We start from the raw sequence: 18,719 nt of genomic DNA, 5'->3' as shown, positions 1-18,719 counted from the left end.
CAAATCGTTTTATGAAGTCCTATTCACCTATATAAAAATAAACACTAAAGAGAATACTGTTAAAAAGTAAATTAAAACCATAATTGTAAATAAATAGAATAAATAGCATGTTTTAAACAGAAACCTGTAAAAGCTTTACTAGGTAAGGACATTCACTTAGCAGTAGTAGGGAATATATCGAGCACAGTTAACCCCAATAGGAAGGTTAGCAAGTTAATACACTCTCTCTTATTGAGGCCTATTCAAAATCATGAGTCCAGCTTAAAATTACTGCTGTACATTTAAAAAGACTGGTCCGGCTGTGTTTTCTCTGATTCCTCCTGTGCATTTACAGTATCGGCAACATCATCACGTAGGCTTTCTAGACTGTCTTCATGTAATCCATTTGATATCTCTTCTTTTTGATCTTCACTTGTATTAACCACTTGTATTGGGTGTGTCCTGGGTGTGTCCACTAGCAAGTCTGCAAGAGAGGTTATCACATTAATACTATTGGAAGCATCTGATCTGAGAGTCTCTTCACAGGCTATGGTCAGTAAAAAATAATGATCACTTAATGTTGATCATGACCATTTTCTTATAAGTAAACCCATTTTTATAAATGTAAAAGTTCCACTTAAAATTGTTTAATGGTCTCGAAAGGGACTAAATTCAACTTCTTGAATTACAGCCAAATTAAAAAATTAAAAATCAGTATAGGGTTGCTGTGAGTCATACCCAACTCAACAGCAAACAACAACTAGAAAGATGGTAAAAATCTAAGCCAAAATAATTTGAAAACTTTCATGCAAATCATAATAAAAGTGATCTACTGTAAAGAAAAATTAAAGTTTGTAGTTTGGCAAATTTTAAAGTCATATAAAAGATGAGCTTTAATTTTTATTGCAGGCATGCTTTGAGGATGACAGCAAGGAAGTCAGTGCATAACAGTTCTATCTGTATGCAATTTTTCACATAGTACTAATACCCATTTATAGAGCTAAAAGCTAATTACTCATGGGGAAAATCCTAGTAATTTAGTTACAGATTAACTTTCACTTGGGAACTTTATTATCTTGGGCAAAACATGTTTTACAACATGGTGTATCTTACTACTTATTATCATTTTTATTTTCCCATTTTAAAAGGATAAGCAAAATTGAAAAAAGGATTTTCTATGCAAAAAGTGAGCATTTTCTATGCTCACTTAATCCAAAATTAACTTGTAATTATTTTAAAATACAGCTCTAGCAAACTTCGTTATCTAGTCTTCAAACCCACAGTCTGTTTTAAACATAACTAAGTCTGTTTTAAATGGGAGAGGAGACGCTACTGTCAGTCATGCTAATCTCCACCAAAAGTGGTTACAACAGCTCACAACAGAAGCAACAAACGGCAATTAAAACATATTCTCAGGTTCTAAACAGCGAAACAGACAAATATATGTAAACATACTGTATCACATTTTTCTATTCCTAGTGGTACTCTATTTTGGGGTATGGATAGTAGCAAAGTTAAAACTTCTAACATCCTCTTGGATTATTAATGGCAGCACATAAAACCCACATAAAATTTACCATTTCCTTGGGACTGACTGTTATTCAGAAGCTTTGCCTGCCTTCTTTCCAAGGCCAGTTGTTTATTTCTCTCAATTCTCTGTTGCTGCTCTTCTGTTAGGCTTCTACTTGACTCAGGAGCAAACCTTTCAGTTGCAGATGAGCTTGTCAAAAACGGATCTAATTCAGTAGCAGTTATATCATGGTCATTATTTTCTACTATTTCGTCTATAATGTAAAAGAAAAAGTATGTTAATATGTACCTGTAGTGTTAGACTACTTAAGAGAAAAACTTTATGCAGTTAGAAATTGAAAATCAGTTTAAAGTGGCAAGATGATAAACTTGAAGAAACCATGTTAGGGATGTTGTTGTTAAGTACAGTCCAGTCAAGTACAACTCATAGAGACCCGATGAACAGATCTGAACACTGTCCTATATTGAGCCACTCATCATCCCTGACAAGCTTGAGCCTACTGCTGCAGACCCTGTACCAATGCATCTCACTGAGGGTATTCCTCTCTTTCGCTGCCCCTCTGCCTTTCCAAGCTTGATTTCCTTCTCCAAGGAACAGCCTCTTGGAAGAACATACCCAAAGTTATGTGAGACAAGGTTCGCTGTCCTTGCCTCCAAAGAGCACTCGAGCATTTGCTACATTCTCATACTCACTCTGGATGCAGAGCGTGAGGTATGAGAATGTAGCAAATACATGGTTGAGCCAAGTAAGTATTTATGAATCACTTTAAGAAAAGATATTTTACATTAAATAGAAAAACTAATTTAGACATATACATGAAAGGAAAAGTTCTTAGTTATGATTAAAAATATTTTATACTTGGGCTAATAAAATTTTGAAGAACCTAAACCTCATTTTCATTCTATAGTATGTATAAGAGAGTCTATACAGGGAGCTCTAGTGAATAAATAATAAGCTGCCCTGCCAGTCCAAAGAAAGGTGATTCAAATCATCACCTGCTCCAAAGGATAAAGATGGGCAATGCAGTGTAATGTACAGCTTCTGAAAACTTGCTAGAGGGACAGTCAGGAGTCAGTTCCAACTTGATGGCATATGACAAGTAACATGCAGTACATAGTAATCATCATACATAGGTTATGTTCTTTTATAGAGCAAACACATCCAAAAAGGAAAAAAGAAATTTAGAGATCTGATTATTTCAAAGTTGTTAGTAATGACAACAACAACAAAATCAGTGCTCTCTATACATATCTTAACAAACCCTTAAAACCTGTACATGGGTTAGGTCAATGTAAGATATCCCCAAAACGATCCACAGATATTTGGAAAGTAAACAGAAGATCTTCCATTCATATTTTACTTAAGAATTTAAGAAAAATTAAGTTTCACTGCCTTACAACTAAAACAAAGAATTGACATTGATGGACTGTCACTTGACAAATGGCGTTATTGTCTTGTCTTCTGAGCTAATCAAAAGGAATGCTGGCAATTCTCTATTAAAGGTGGTCTTGACAGGCCCTCACTCATTCTGTCATTTTGACATATCCTGACATACTCAATAAAGTAAATAGATATTATCTGGCTTAACACAAACCAATAAAATGAACAAGTGGTAGCTTAAAAACATTTTCATAAAATAGCAGGTGCAAGTGGAAATCAAATGACAAGCAAAGGTTTTAAAAATGCAGACACTTTAGTTTCTCTATCAGCCATACTAGTTGTTATTTTGTACAGTCGAATCAGAACAGACTCATAGCTGACCTTTAATCGGATTTTCATTGGCACCAGAAGTAACTGTCCATCTTTCTTTTACAGAGCAGTTGGTAGATGCAAACCTTGTGCCTTAGGGCTGAAAGTGCAAATCTTTACCACTAAGCCACCAGAGCTCAATCAACTATATTAAGAGGTAATTTCAACAGCTCTAAGCCAAAAAAAATTTTTAAAAACCATTATGAAATATTAACTTACATATATTATCTTTGTCATGAAGAGCCCTGCTGGTGCTGTAGATAAGCATCAAGTTGCTAACAAAAACAAACATGTTGACGGTTCAAACAGCAGCTGCTCTGAGAGAACTATCAGTGTATGCCTTTAAGGATTGATAGCTTTACAAGAGTCCTTTAGGGCAGTGCTGCTCTGTCCTACAGTGTCGTTATGAGTGAAAACCCATGAGACAGCACTGGGTTTGGTTTTGAGGATCCATATCCTATGTATTGTTTGTGCCTAGAAGCATTGGCTGAGGAGCGCTAAAAAAACACCTCACCAAACCCAAAAAGCAAAAACACTATCACAATCAACAAACCTTTATTAAGTATTCTATTAAAAATCATATGGTATTTAATCTAACCCTTTTTCACGCAAACCTCTTTGGAGGTTTTTTTCCCTTAATAGTGAAAACAAAATCATTCACATTTTCCTTCTAATATGATAAAAACTGTATTTTGGGGTCAGGAAATACTGATTGAGTTCATACAGAAAACGGTGCTGAAGTTAAGCCGCAAGCAAGCAAGCAAGCATTAGAACCACTTATACAATATATGAGGTTTCTAGTGTGCCTGGGCATATGTGATTCCAAGTCATAGAATTACTTTTCTGTGAGGCAAAAAGATGTATTTAAGAGTAATAAACTTCTAATATGGAAAACCAAAGTAAAAACATTCTAACTAACATTAAAATGGGATTTTTTTTAAAAATCAGCATCACAACCCAATTGCAAAATGGGCACAGGATTATGAACAGACACTTCATCAAAGACATTCAGATGGCGAACACACATGAAGAAGTTTTCAAAATCCCTAGCTCTAAGAGAGATGCAAATCAAAACAACTATGAGATATCATCTCACCCCAGTAATAATAGTAAAGTTTAACAGAGCAGCAAACAACAAATGCTGGCCAGGTTGCAGAGAAACTAGAACTCTTATTTACTGTTGGTGGAAGTATAAAATGGTGCAACCACTGTGGAAGGTGGTATGGCACTTGCTCAAAAAGCTGCAAATAAAAATACCATTTCACCCAGCAATTCCACTACTGGGAATATACCCTAAAGAAACCAGAACTGCCACCCAATTAGATATATGCACACCTATGTTTAATGCTGCTTTGTTCACAATAGCAAAGAGTTGGAAACAGCCCAAGTGTCCATCAACAAATGAATGGATAGAGAAGCTGTCGTATATTCACACAGTGGAATACTATGCTGCCTTGAAAAACAAGGAACTCATGAAATATTAAATGGGTGACCCTGGAGAACATTATGCTGAGTGAATATCTCAGTCACAAAAGGACAAATACTGCAGAGTGGTACTACTGTAAAATGGGACTGACACTGGGTTTAGGGGAATCTAAGAAAAGTGAGGATAAATAATGTATACTGCATTGAAACAGATGAGGGAGAGACCTGTTTGAAAGAATTTTTTTTCAAAGAGAAAAGCGAATGGGGGGAGGGATTGGAAGGGAGGAAAATGTGCAATAACGAATGAATGAAAAAAAATGGGAAGATTATGCTGTAAAAAATTAAAAATAGGTTAAAAAAAGTATCACATACAGAATTAAGTCACTGCAACATTCATAGGTGAGGTATTATAACAAAGAATCTAGAGCTAGAAACAAGTCAATATAGGATGCCATCAAGTGTGTATAAAAAAAATATTAACAGACTTAAGAACTTTGAGTAGAGAAGTGACAATGCAGTTGTTAGAAAAAGAAATATGGTAATATTTTTTTAACTTTTAAAAAATTACTGATATAACAACAGTCCAGAGTAAGCGCTGCATAGTAAAGTGAACTGGAATAGGGATGGGAAATTGTACAACAATGAAAGCTTTTTTTTTGTCAAAGAGAAAAGCAAACTGGGGTGGGGCAGGGAGGAAAATGTGCAACAATGAATGAATAGAAATCCAAGTTCCCCATAAAATTTCATTAAAATCTCAAAAAAGAAAAAAAAAATTAAATTACTGCTATACAAGGGTGCTCTGGTGGCCAGTGCCAAGAAGATTCACTGCAATTTCAGAGGTACACGGTTTGAATCTACCAGATGCTCTGCTGGAGAAGGAGGAGCAATATCCTCCTATACTTGTCAGATCCTATTTGACAGTACACACACACAACAAATTACTGACATACAGTAGAAGAAAATTTGCTAGTAAGCCACAAAATTCCATGAGTTAATGAATGAGATTGAAAAATAGAAATTTAAGTTCAATTAATGATGCTCTACTTCCATTTGGATTTAAGTCTTTGTAAGGCAAAAATCAAGAACTGGGAAGAGAGAGAAGAAAAAAATAACAACTCTACAAACAGAACTAATTTTATTTTCCAAGTTAATACAAGATTTTGAGAAAAATGTATTCAGCAACATATTCAACTGCATTGTTCTCACTTCAAAACTATAATGTATTTTTAGTGAAAACAAAAAATACACATTGTATATCAATACAATACTATCTGTATTTAAAAAAATTTTAAAAAATAGTATCTGTATTTATAAATAAATGCTGAAAACTGTTTTACTATTTTTTTGATCTGTAAAAAAAAAGTCTGGAGAATAATATATTCTCTAATATACAAAGAAAATAAAATCCAACCAGCAAAGCACTTTTTGACAGAAAGCTCCTTGTATGCTAATTTAGCTGCTTATCATTCCCTAAATGGTCTGCTAACTTACGGCTCTGCACAAGCAACTCCCTCTAACTAAAATCATCTCTGTCTGACCTCAGCTACTCTCAAAGTACTTGTGACACTTCCTCTGAGAAAGGTTCTCCCTCCTTAGGACACAGTTCTGACACATACACGGTCACCGTTGGTGAGAATCAGCTGTTGGAGGATGGGTAACTGCTTTCTCTTACACCCCACTCTATGTCAAATTCATACATTTAATGAAACCCTGTATCAGACTACAATTAGAGACAGTTATGCCTGCCTGTTTCATTTATCTGCAAGCCCGTAAAATACCTTTATCTATACACTTATGTACATAGTGTACAGTTCAAAAAGTTGCTGAAAAAATAACCCAGTGGCCTATGCAGAGGGGATGTGTGCAGTAATGAGAAACTCTTTTCCATATATCAAATCTATCATCAGTGCAGACCATCTTACAAAAAAAAATTAATAAAGTATTTTAGAAAGTAGCTAAAGTATTTAGATCACCTTAATTTTTTAGAGGAAAGTTAGCAATGCTTTTTAAGAGCTGACATGTAGAAACTATCTTCAGTAACTATTTTCTGCTCATACACAAACATGTGTGGAGCCATCGCACAGGAAGTCTGATTACTATACAGATCCTGTCGGCAGGAACCACTGTTTTGATGTGAGTGACCGTCTATGGTTGCACTGTACAACTAACAATGCAATCAATACCGAGAACAGTCACTTAGGTCTTTAAGTAAAGTTCTATGTCCAAGAACTATACAGTAAATGAAATGCAAGCTATTTCAACCTCAAATTATTCTGCTTACTATCCCATAGGTACATTTTATATGTACTGTAAAGGCAAAATAAATGGAGCTCTAGTGAGCAATGATGTCAGTGTGGAGACTAAGGTGCACCTGATACAAGCCATGATCTTTGCAATCACTTGCTATGCATCAGAGAGCTGGACAATAACTAGGGATGATATAAGGAGAATCAATGCCTTTGAGCTGTGGTATTGGAGTACTGAATATACCATGGACTGCTAAGAGAATGAACAGATTCACCCTGGAGAGGCTTAAACCAAGTTGTTCCTTGGAGGCAAGGATTCTGAAGCTTCGAGTGACATACTATGGTCATGCTGCAAGAAGGGACCAGACAATGGAAAGGGAAAGTAGAGGGACAGTGCAGCAGAGGAAGACCCTTGATAAGATGCACTGATTCAATGAGTGGGGTAATGAGGGTGGGTGTGTCAGAGACAATAAGACTGGCACAGTGCAGAGCAGGTTATAGGGCTGTTGTAAATAGGGTCAATATGAGTTGCAGGTGACTTGATCACACATAACAACAGTGCCCTAGTGGAAAGAACAGCACTGCCAATGCAAAGGTATGCAGACTGAATCCAGAAACAGCACCATGGGAGAAAGATGAGCAATCTCCTTCCAATTTACTGCCTCTGAAAACTCACTACAGGGTATGACCTGATAGTAAAAAAGATAACAGCGTAAAGACAAAAAAAAAAAAACCAAACACCATCAGTCCTAAAAAGCTATGTTCTAAGGCTTAACATATTTTTATATCTCTAAAGGTATGGCAGCAAGATCTTTAATAAAGAAATCCTATATATTTTAGCTGTGCGAAAGCATTTTAACTCAGTCCTAGGCTGTCATACTTTAATTATATGCCTAAAATCTAGTCCTGTAATATTGCCTATCTCAATCTAATGCATTTCTAAAAGCAGAATTATAGATGACCTAAACTTGTATTCTCACCATTATTGTTGACAAAATCTTCATGTACAATAGGGAGGTCAAGTCGAATTCGTTTCAAACAGGTCTGAAAAATTTTAAAACAGTATTGTGGTACTTTTGTGAGTAATATTGAAGAGAGTTTGTTCAGTTATTCATTTCTGAGTTTCAAGAGATTTATAATCAAACAGCTTATTAATCTTATTTCTTCCTAAAGATTCCAAAATGAAAACCTCAAACAGCTATTTAGCAGCCTTCAAGAAAAAAAAAACAAAACACCCAACCCACCAAAAATTTCTCTTAAGCATCTTTACTGACTATTCCTAGTTGTCTAAAGTATTGTATTGCATAGTTGTCTAAAGTTTCCATAATAAAATCAAGTATTTATTTATATTTATTACACTTAAAAATTTAATAACTCAAAGCACTACTGTTTCTAAACTTCAATCAAATCTACCCTTGTACTATTTAGCATTGTGAAGGATACTCGTAACTCAACACTTACCTGAACTTCCTTTTTATTTCCCAGGTATTCAACTCTGTCAACAAAATCCTCAAATTGCAGTTTAGGGAATAGCCTATGTGCCCAGTGCTCCATGTGTCTGATTAGCTTCTTCAAGTCTTCAGCCTGGCACATAAAAATAAAAATGCTAAACAGAAGATTCTTTCCCACAACTGACCCTGTCAGCAGATTTTAGAATTGGTAAAGTACTGCCAAAGTCACTGGAGTTATCTCATATTCACAAGGTTGAAAAACTTCTAAAAGGAATTTTATGAAGAAAAATATCTGTATGAAGATTAGTCTTTAAAAAAAGAACACTAGACATAGGGTGTTTTTTTTTTCCTTTTAAAAGTTAAGTGGGGAAGGGGGGCAGGGAGAAAAGTACAACAATGAATGAATGGAAATCTAAAGTCTCTGTAAATTTTCATTAAAATTAAAATAATAATAATAGATAAAAAGAAATGGAGAAAAATCCAGAGGAAATTTAGTAAAGAGTTAAAAGACACATGTGTCTTCAGAAAAGTAAAATAAAACCTAAAAATTAATTTTTAAATATTCCCATATATCTTTTAGGAATAAGTAAACATGACAGGTCCCTAAATCACATAAAGAAAAAAGCATTAAGAATTCCAGCACTCTGCAAGAATCAATGAATGGAAACAATGAATGAATGAAAACCATAAGTCTCTCTAAACTTCCATTAAAATTAATTAAAAAAAAATAAATAAAAATTCAGCAGTCAGTAAAAATCTCAAGGGCAAAGTACCAAAGACTAGCAAAGAGTTTCACCATTTCTAGACCACTTTACCCCTCTGTATTTTAAATTTCAATTAGCATTACAATTTTATTAAATAAAATTAAAATCAGTGTTTAAACGTGACAAAAAGGAAAAATTATAGTTCAATTTCTGACTTCACTGTATTATATTTATCTACTTATTGGGATCTTGAAATGAGAGAGCTGTTGAAAGAGGGCAGGTGCTGCCACTGAGGGTGGATGGTTCCTAGAAATTAAGACCCTGAGGTAATCTCTAAACCTTCAGCTGAATCTATCCACTGAAGTTATCTTTAAACCAAACAATAGTTTAAGTTAATCAGTAAAGAACTGTTTACTTTTTTCTTGTTGTGTACCACAGAATCAGATCCAACTGGCACAGGAAAAGACTGTTCCTCCTTCTCCTGGCCACAGCTGAGCATCTAGTGGATTCAAACCACATACTTTCTGGAGTACAGAGCAGCTTCTTGCCACTAGGCCACCAAAGCTCCCTAAGAATTGTTTAAGGTTTGAGCTTTTTTAAAAAAAAATTCTTTTGTGTGTGTACCGTCAAATAGGATCTGACTGGTACAGGGGACTGTCTGTCCTTCTCCAGTGAAGCATCTGGTGGATTTGAACCACATACCTCTGGGATTGCAGTGCAGCTTCCTGCCTCTAGGCCACCAAAACTTCCTGCATTGAGCTTTTTTAAAAAATTACTTCTATTTGGTCAAACTGATATTTAGCAACTGGAAAGAATGAGAAGATAAGGAAGCATTAAGTTTATAATGGTGGTGAAAAATTTAAGAATGTTACTGACTGTACATGCCCAAACTAGTGAGTTAGTGTATGTTTTGCCATGTACATTTTCACAAGGGGGGAAAAATAAGTAAACATTTGTGAGGGGCCCTCGTGCCCTTATCAGTCAGGCATTTGTTTGTTAACTGACAGGCTGGCAGTTCGAATACATCAACAAGTTTCTGGGAAGAAAAGAACTGGTGATTTGCGGGTATATTTTATTATTTTCATGTGCTGTTGAGTCACTTGTGACTCATAGGGACCCTATATACAACAGCTCTGAACCCTGTGCCAACCTTATTGTCTCTGACACACCTACCCCTATTACCCCAGTCATTAAGTCAATCCATCTCTCATCAAAGGTCTTCCTCTCTTGTGCAGTCCCTCCACTCTCAAAAGAACTGGTTCCTCCTTCCAACATGTCCAAAGCATGTCAGATGAAGCTTTAGAATCCTCTTTAGGACAAACCTATTTGTTCTCCTAGCAGTCCATGGTATATTCAGTACTCTTCTCCAGCACCAAAGCTCAAAGGCATCAATTCTCCTCATTCCTAATCACTGTCCAGCTTTCTGATGCATAGCAAGTAATTGCGAAGACCACAGCCTGGATCAGTTGCACCTTAGTCTGTAAGTCTAGAAAACCCTATGAGGCAATTCTATTCTGTCAGATGGGGTTGCTATCAGTAAAAAAAAAAAAAAAAGGAAACGTACTCAGCAGCATTTAATATTCTAATACTTAGCATTGTTATTTTACTTTGTCTAGAAGCCAACAGTCAAGCCAACCAACTCTCTCAAGTCACTGCTGTTCAATCAAACCACTCACAGCTGACCCTCCATTGGGTTTCCAAGGCTGGAAGCAGCTGGGAGATTGCCCATCTTTCTCACTAGGAGTCAAATGGAAGTGGCAGAAGTGTAGACTCTCCTTTATTTACACAAGTCACTATGGGCTATACCTTCAGGGCTCCCCAATCAGCTCGATCCACCACCCCTGAAGCAGTCTTTTCAGTCTCCCCCTTTTTTTTTGGTTATGTGCCATTGAACTGGATACAACTGGCACAGGAAGAGCATCTGGTAGATTCAAACAGCACACCTTAGGGATTGCAGCGCAGCTTCTTGCCACTAGGCCACCAGAGCTCCCTTCAGTCTCCCTTTCTAATAAAGGTACAAGTTCTTTAAAAAAAAAAAATTTAATCACTTAAGATAAATTTCCAATTATTATAGGCAACTGGTCAGCTAACCAACCAACTCTTATACTAGATCCAAAGGAAATAGTAAGTGGAACTAAGTATAATAGGGAATCTTTAGTTATAAACAGAGGAAAAAAGTAGTGAAAATTCAACATTATGAGAAAATAGAATTTTCAAGGGCAAATTTAAAAGATGGGGGGGGGGGGGTTAACTAAATGTTTCCAGAGTGATCCTATTCACTGTGACACTATTACCCAATTAACTAGTAGAGATGTCCCATAGGGTTTCCAAGGCTCTTCTTGCATGGGGAGTACCTGGGCAGTTCCAACCATTAACCTTATTATCTTCTTACTCAACAAATCTGGTTCAATGGTTAATGATTTTCCAGCCTTTCAGATTTTAAATCTTGGGATTACTTTTGATTCCTGTTTTATAATCACCTTCAAGCCCTCTATGTTGTACATCTCTCTACTACTACTACAACCTCAACCAAACTATTATCATATCATCCCAGAACAAGGAGCAGCCTTCCCATTAAGGTCTGGCTCCAGTCTCTTCTTTCTTCCAAATTATCCTGCATAGCATATCTAATTGCTACTGCAGGTTTAACATTGTTCTGTACGGGCTTATTGAACAGTAAGTCTTGGCTCCAGATACTCAGAACTCTAAAATTCCATTTCTTTAGCTACATAATACCTTACCCTATGGGTTGAAAATTAAAAGAGAATACATTTTAAAATACTTCATAATTTGCAAAGATCAAAAAAGATAATGTAAAAACAAATACAGCTATGTGTTTATATGCTTCAAAGATTGAGAAACATTTGAAATATAAATTTTTACAGGAACTGACAGTTCTTAATTATCTTCATTTTTCAACACAGCATCACTAATGCACAAAATGAACCAACCAAGAGGAGCCCAAGTTTGGCTAACAGAAAAAGTGACAGGTGAAAAACACCAGCCACTTCAGGGAGACAGGCAGACACTCAGCTTCTACAAAAATTAATTCACAACTGGAAGAAGGGTAGAGAGAGCATGTGGGGAGATTAGGGGAGCTCTTTATCTGCAGCCCCATTTTTGCTCTAAGGCAACTAAGGATCCAGGGAATAGGAACCTCACTGAGGCTGCAATGACCACACGCCAGTGGCTAGAGGGTGAGCAGGCTCTCGGGGCAGGCTGATCCATGGGCAGCAGGGGGCCCTCATGAGCTTGGCATCCCAGTCCGAAATATCAAGGTTTTGGGCCAGGTTTGGTATCTCCTAGTTCTGAGCCAGATGCATTCCAACTATGTTTTCACAAGTAAATCCAAGCAGGAACTGGATCATAATGTCAGTGGGGAGGGTAGGGAAGTGACAAGAAACACCACAGCTGCCCTAAAATAAACCTTTAAAGTAGGCAAGCTTCAATCCTCTAAATTCAGAGATTCAAGTGTGATTTTCCTAAAATCATAGGTGTACACTGGCAAAAATAAGACTAGAAGACAAATTATCTGATTTATCAAACAAGTGTCCATTCTACTACATCACTGTGTCTATGAGATATGGTAATAAATGATATTGTGTGTTAGGTATCACTGAGTTGACAATGACTTACAGTGGACTTATGAACAACAGGTCCTGAACTATCAGTCAAAAATTGCGAGATTTCTAAGAGTATGGTAATGGAGTCCATAGTTTGATATTTTAAAAAACAAAAATCGTAAATAAAAATCAGATATTTCTTACCTCATGACCTTTACCTTTGAACTTTACATTATCAAAAACATGCCTTAAGGTTGGAAGCCCTCTCTCTGAAATTAATCTGTGAACAGAAATATGGTTTGAAGTTCAGGTTTTCAAGATCCATCTAGTAACAAACCCAGATCATAAGAAGGAAAAAAAAAGTCTTAGTATAAATACCTGATGCCCAAATCATGTCAAACAAAAGCTTATAAAATAAGAAAACAAACAGTAAATGTAAAGGAAGAGTTATCTCTACAAGGCAATAGTAACTGTACCTCTGAGCATCCAGCTTGGGTAAGTTCCTTTTAACTGTTCTCTTTGGAGGCACAGGAACAGGTATTCTTCTCTCTGACTCTGTGAAAAACATCAAGATTTAATACTATTTAAATCATTTTAGCCTAGGGAGCTCTGGTGGCGAGAAGCTGCACTAAAATCCCAAAGCAGGTGCTCTGCTGAAGAAGGGGCAATCTCCTCCTGCCAGTCAGATCTGACTCAATAATACACAACAACAAACAAACAATTTTAGCCTCATTTATAAAACACATCCTTTCTAAGTTAGGTAGACAACAAAACAGACACTTGTCTTAAATTCCCTGTACAAACCTTCATCAAGTTCAGCTTCTTCACCATCTCCTCTCTCTGGAGAACCTGGAGGTGGGAAAGGAGGGAAGGTTTCATCTTCCACACGCTCATAATCTGGGAGTTCAAGTACATCATTCTCTTGAGGTTCCAGCATGCTTTCCTCTGGAGAAAAAAAAAACAACCCAAAATATCCTTCATTCATCCAGTCTTCCTTCCACCATCAAGTCCCAAGTGCAGTAAAATACAAGTTCCACTTAATTAAACTAAATTTCAGACTCACCCATCAAGAAAAGATATTATGGGAGAAAAAAAAAAAATAACTGGACCGTTGAAACTCAGAACTGAATTCCCTCAGTAAATGGGAGTCTGAGGGTATGGTCCAAAGACAGTAAGGCTGGAGTTTGTCCTGGTGGTTCACATGCAAGAAAATGGGGTATCGCCTCTCTTGAGATTTAGTCTTAGCACCAAACTTAGAAATTAGTTCATTCAGACTCATCACCAATAAGTGAGAAATCAATAATCAACTACATGATTTTTACAACTGTTCAGTTTCACCTACCATAAAAATAGTGATTTTTTACTCTTCAGAGGGTTTCAAATTAGAATTCATATGGGTGTGAAATAGGCAAAGCTCCAGGTGCCTGGGTGGTGCAAATTTTATATATAATTGTGATTTTAACTAAAGTCGACAGTAAAGTTGGGCTTTTTTCCATTCATTCATTGATGCACCATTTTCCTCCCTACCCACCCAGTTCACTTTAAAAAATAAATTCATTCATTGTTGCATAATTTCTTCCTCCACCCACTACCCCTTCTCCAGTCCACTCCCCCCAATCCACTTTGCTCTGCATCTCTTATTCTGGACTGTTATACAAATAATGCCTAATCATATATTCCTTTTAAACAGTTCTTTCCTTCATCTGTTCAATGCAGTGTTCACTATTTATCCCCTCTTTTTGTTTCCCCCCAAGCCCCATGTCAGTCCTGTTCTGTAACAGTGGCATTATGCAATACTTGTCCTTTTGTGACTGAGATATTTCACTCAGCAGAATGTCCTCCAGGGTCACCTGTATTGTGTAATTCCTTGTTTTTCAGTGCTGTGCAATATTCCACCATTTGAATGCACAATTTTTCTATCCATTCGTTTGTTGATGGGCTGTTGGGTTGCCTCCATTTCTTTGCTATTGTGAATAATGCAGTAATAAGCATGGGTGTGCAGCTCTGCTTTCTTTAGGGTATATTCCTACTAGTGATATTGCTGGGTCAGAGGTTATTTCTATTTCCAACTTCTTGAGAAAGCACCTACTGCCTTCCATAGTAGTTGGATACACTCTATTATTAACAAAAGCTGCCCTGGATGTGCCACGTCTGCCAGGAATTTGGAAGACAGCTACCTGGCAACTAGCTGAAGAGATTCATATTTGTTTCCATTCTCAAGAAAGGTGATTTAATAATAGATTGTGGAAATTCTCAAACAATATCATTAATAGCAAGCAAAATATTGATCATCAAAAAAACTGAGAAAACAACCTTAAGTCTTTTCAATCACTTGTTATGTATATGAAAACTGGGCAATGAATAGGGATGATTGAATTGTGGCACAAAGAGCACTTGGACAGCCAAAACAACAAACAGATCTCTTGGACAAACCGCAGCCAGAATGTTCCTTGGAAGCAAGAATGAAGCTTCTTCTCACATACGTTAGGCATGTTACTAGGTTTTTCCTTGGAGAGGGACATTATGCTTGGAAAGGTCAGAAAGAGAAAAAGATCCTCAATGAGATGGACTGACACGTGACTGTAGCAATGGGTTCAACTATGTCACAAATTATAAGGATGGCACAGTCAACTTGCCATGTTGCTGAGATCTGGACAGAGAAAAAAAGAATTGATGTCTCTGAACTATGGTATTGAAGAGTATTGAATATCCCATGTACTGCCAAAAAAACATGACAGACTTGTCTTGGAGAAGGTGCAGTCAGCGTGTTTCTTGGAGGCAAAGACGATAAAATTCTTGCACATACTTTGGACATGTTGCTAGGAAAGGATACGCACTGGTGAGCAACATCCCTGGGACAGTGGAGGGATGGTGAAAGAGAGGAATATTCTGCAGCAATGGCCTACAGTGCCAGAAAGACTGGTAACGATGGCACAAGACAGGACAGAGTTCTGGTCTGTTGTACACAGGTTCAACAGCACCTAACAACAACCACTCTTAAGACTATATCCTAAGCCCTCTTCACTCATCTGTGCATATGCTATTAATGAAGACTTATCTATAGGTGATTTTTCTCTCCAGCTTAGCTCTCCACATCGCTACTTCCTAACTGAAATCCCTTCAATAAAGATCACTACTTTACTATAATAGAAAATGGAACTTTTTTCTCAACTCAGTAAATGGCACCTATCAAAATAGGAAAATCATTCTTAATGTCTTTTTCTCCCTATCTCAGTTACTATCCATCTTCCCAAATATCCTTTAAACTAATCCATTTCTCTCCATATCTACTGCCATTTATCATTTCTTGCTTTGATTTCTACTCCTTCAATGTAATGAAGGAATTGTTTTTGTACAATCTTTCCTCTAGATTATCGTTAGAAGACTAGAAATGATAATCACATTACTACATGGCCTACATATTTCATGACTCTCTTACCATTATGAAGATAAAATCGCTAAATGCTACATGGTCTGGCTTTTTACTGTCTCTCTCAACTCATTTCTCACCACTCTATTTTTGGGCTCAAGCCACATTGGGCTTGAGTTTATTGAACTCCTTTCAGTTTATTGAAATACCTATCATGCTAATCGATCTTTGCAAATGTTTTCTTAAATGTTTTTCCCTGACTTATATCTTTCAGATCTAAATGGCAGCTCAGAAAATTCTGCTCCAATTTTCCTACATTAAATCCTCCTAAATACACACTTATTTTATAGCCCTTATCCAATTTCAATATTAGATCTTATTTTTGAGATTACTTGATCAATTTTCTCTCAGGTACTGTGACCTTAAGAGGTAAAAGGGAAGTGGGTCTGTCTGTGCTCAACATTGTAACCACAACACTGGTACACAGTGGGGATTCAATAACTCTTTGTAAAATGAAGAAAAAAACTTCCAAAGTGTCCCCAAAATTGTAAAACCACTGGAGCTAAACAATTTCTAAGGTCTCTTCCACTCTGGATTGCTATGAAAATACATTAAAACAAAATGTCAATTTCTTTTGACTACTCACTTGATCTTCAAGTAAGGTACAAGAATTATCTGTCGTTTAAAAAATAAGGGTAGTTATGAGTGAAATATGTAAAGTAGCTTTTAATGCACAGGAAGCATATTTAGCCCTCTGAGGAGTGCAATACAGATTTTTGAGGGTGAGACTCTTTCAAGGAAAGAATAAAAACTGTATTAAGTGTTGTTGTCCTTGGGACCCTAATGTAAGACACTGACCCAGCATCGGATGTTGCTGTTGTCAGTAAACTGATTACTCTTTCAGTATTCTGAAAAATAAGGCACCTGTATTTTTTACTTCACTTTTTCCTATTATTTATTATTTTTAGTTTACATAGCCTATTAGTTTTCAATCAAATATTTTTAAAAAATATTCACTACAATAGATTAATGCAACTAATTTATCTTATGTCTAGTCAAACTTTTTTTTTTAACTGCTTTTCCTTTCAACCACATTTTTCACTTCTTGACAAAAGTCACATACTATCTCACTTCGGACTTTGATATGAGTTTTTTTAATTTCCTCAAGAGAGTCCTGATTGTTCAATAATAGTTAAGGGCTCGCCGCTAACCCTAAGGAGAGAATGGCCAGGCGGTTTGCTCGCAGAAACACTTCGGCTGTTGGAGCTGACCCTGCAGCGGGTTTTCCGAGGCTGGAAATCGCATGGAGTAGACTGCCTGGCCTTCTCCGGCGGAGCAGCTGGTGGATTTGAACTGCCTGCCTTTGGGTTGGCAGGGCAACTCCTTACCAGCACTGCACTCCAGAAAAGCACCAATTGACTTACCCCGTTATAATGGGGTCTTTTTGCATCAAAATCGCCTGATGGCACACATCAGCCAGTCCTCAAACCCCATAGGAGTTACAGCACCTAAACAGCTCATCCTCTAAAACGTCGTTTCTGCTTTTCCAACTTTTTCCAGGATGTCAAACCAGAACTCCCTCTGTCTCAAGGAAGTTTTAGCAGGTTGCGGCAACGTCTCCCTTTGAGGCCACCCTTACTCTTCTTCAATAAGGCCCTTCCCTCTTCTGCTCCCGTATCCAATCTTATTCATTCAGCACTGACAGGCTGCTTCCTACGTTTACAAGATCCCGTGCAACACTGGGAGCGTTACGACAAATGGTAAATACGTACCCTCCCTCTTAAACGAAGGCTTCAGTTAAAAGTAGACTCGAAACATAAAATTATTTCCAAAAAAAATAAAAACAAAACTACTTCCCACCCACGTCCCAGTTCGCCTCTACTTCCCACCCGTACAGGCCAGTCAGGTTTCTCCTTCTCGCTTAAGGCCGCGTCCACCTCGGTTCTGCCTCCCAGCTCCTCAGCTATTTCCTGAAACTCTTCCGCTCGTTTACGGTTTCCTGGCTCCCCGGGCTGCCTCTCCCCGTGTAAAGCTCTCAGGACACCATCACCTCATGGGCTCTCACCTCATGCAAACTTCAGGGAGCTCCGGCCCAGCACAGGGATCGCGCGGGAGCCGCACCTCTCGCGAGACCCTAGCGCTTCTCGTCGCGAGAATTCGGGGCGTTTGGCGCCAAAGCTGCGACCACCTGGGGCCGCCCGGGTCCCGCCTCCCACTCTCAACCGGACTGTGGATCTCGCTTAGTGCTACTTGCCCCGCAAATCCACCGCTTTCGCCTGCCTGTGTACTCCCCACTGGAATGAGAGCTCTTTTATTTAATAAAATGCCAAGTCATTATCTTTTAAGTACATTGCTGTGCGTCTAGTCGATTCTGACTCGCTGTTGTTATGTGCCGTCGAGTCGTTTGCGACTCAGAGACCCTATAAACAAGAGATATGAACTGCCGCCTGTTCTGTGCCATCCTTATCATCTGGCACACTTGAGCCTTTTGCTGTAATCACTGTGTCAATTCATCTAGCTGGGGTTGGTTCTTCCTATACTTCCTTTCCAATTGGGTTGTACTTTTTTTTTCTTTTTTTAAATTATTATTGTTGTTGTTGTTATGTGCCGTCGAGTCGTTTGCAACTCATAGCGACCCTATGCACAACAGCCCTAAACCCTGCTCTATCCTGCGCCAACCGCACTGCCTCTGACACACCCA

The 18,719-nt window shown here is 37.6% G+C and overlaps 1 protein-coding gene and 1 pseudogene across 1 annotated transcript; one reads left to right on the top strand and one right to left on the bottom strand.

Moving 5' to 3' along the window:
• Window positions 1–281: 281 nt before the first annotated feature.
• On the bottom strand, window positions 282–13,589 carry TIPIN (TIMELESS interacting protein). Its single transcript, XM_006886636.1, has 7 exons — window positions 13,453–13,589; window positions 13,125–13,203; window positions 12,853–12,928; window positions 8,392–8,514; window positions 7,911–7,974; window positions 1,557–1,763; window positions 282–463 (listed from the first exon to the last, which is right to left on the bottom strand). Exons 1-7 carry the CDS (start codon window positions 13,583–13,585, stop codon window positions 282–284), a joined length of 864 nt encoding a protein of 287 aa, XP_006886698.1. The 5' UTR covers window positions 13,586–13,589.
• A 4,482-nt stretch (window positions 13,590–18,071) lies between these two features.
• LOC102849871 overlaps window positions 18,072–18,719 on the top strand; it is a 3,614-nt pseudogene continuing 2,966 nt past the window's right edge.

The sequence above is a fragment of the Elephantulus edwardii genome, unplaced genomic scaffold (genome assembly GCF_000299155.1).
Source record: "Elephantulus edwardii isolate Elephantulus edwardi_28Jun2011 unplaced genomic scaffold, EleEdw1.0 scaffold00050, whole genome shotgun sequence".
In the NCBI taxonomy this organism is placed as follows: Eukaryota; Metazoa; Chordata; class Mammalia; order Macroscelidea; family Macroscelididae; genus Elephantulus; species Elephantulus edwardii.
The sequence above is the reverse complement of the archived record's forward strand: the minus strand, read 5'-3'. Positions and strand labels throughout refer to the sequence as shown.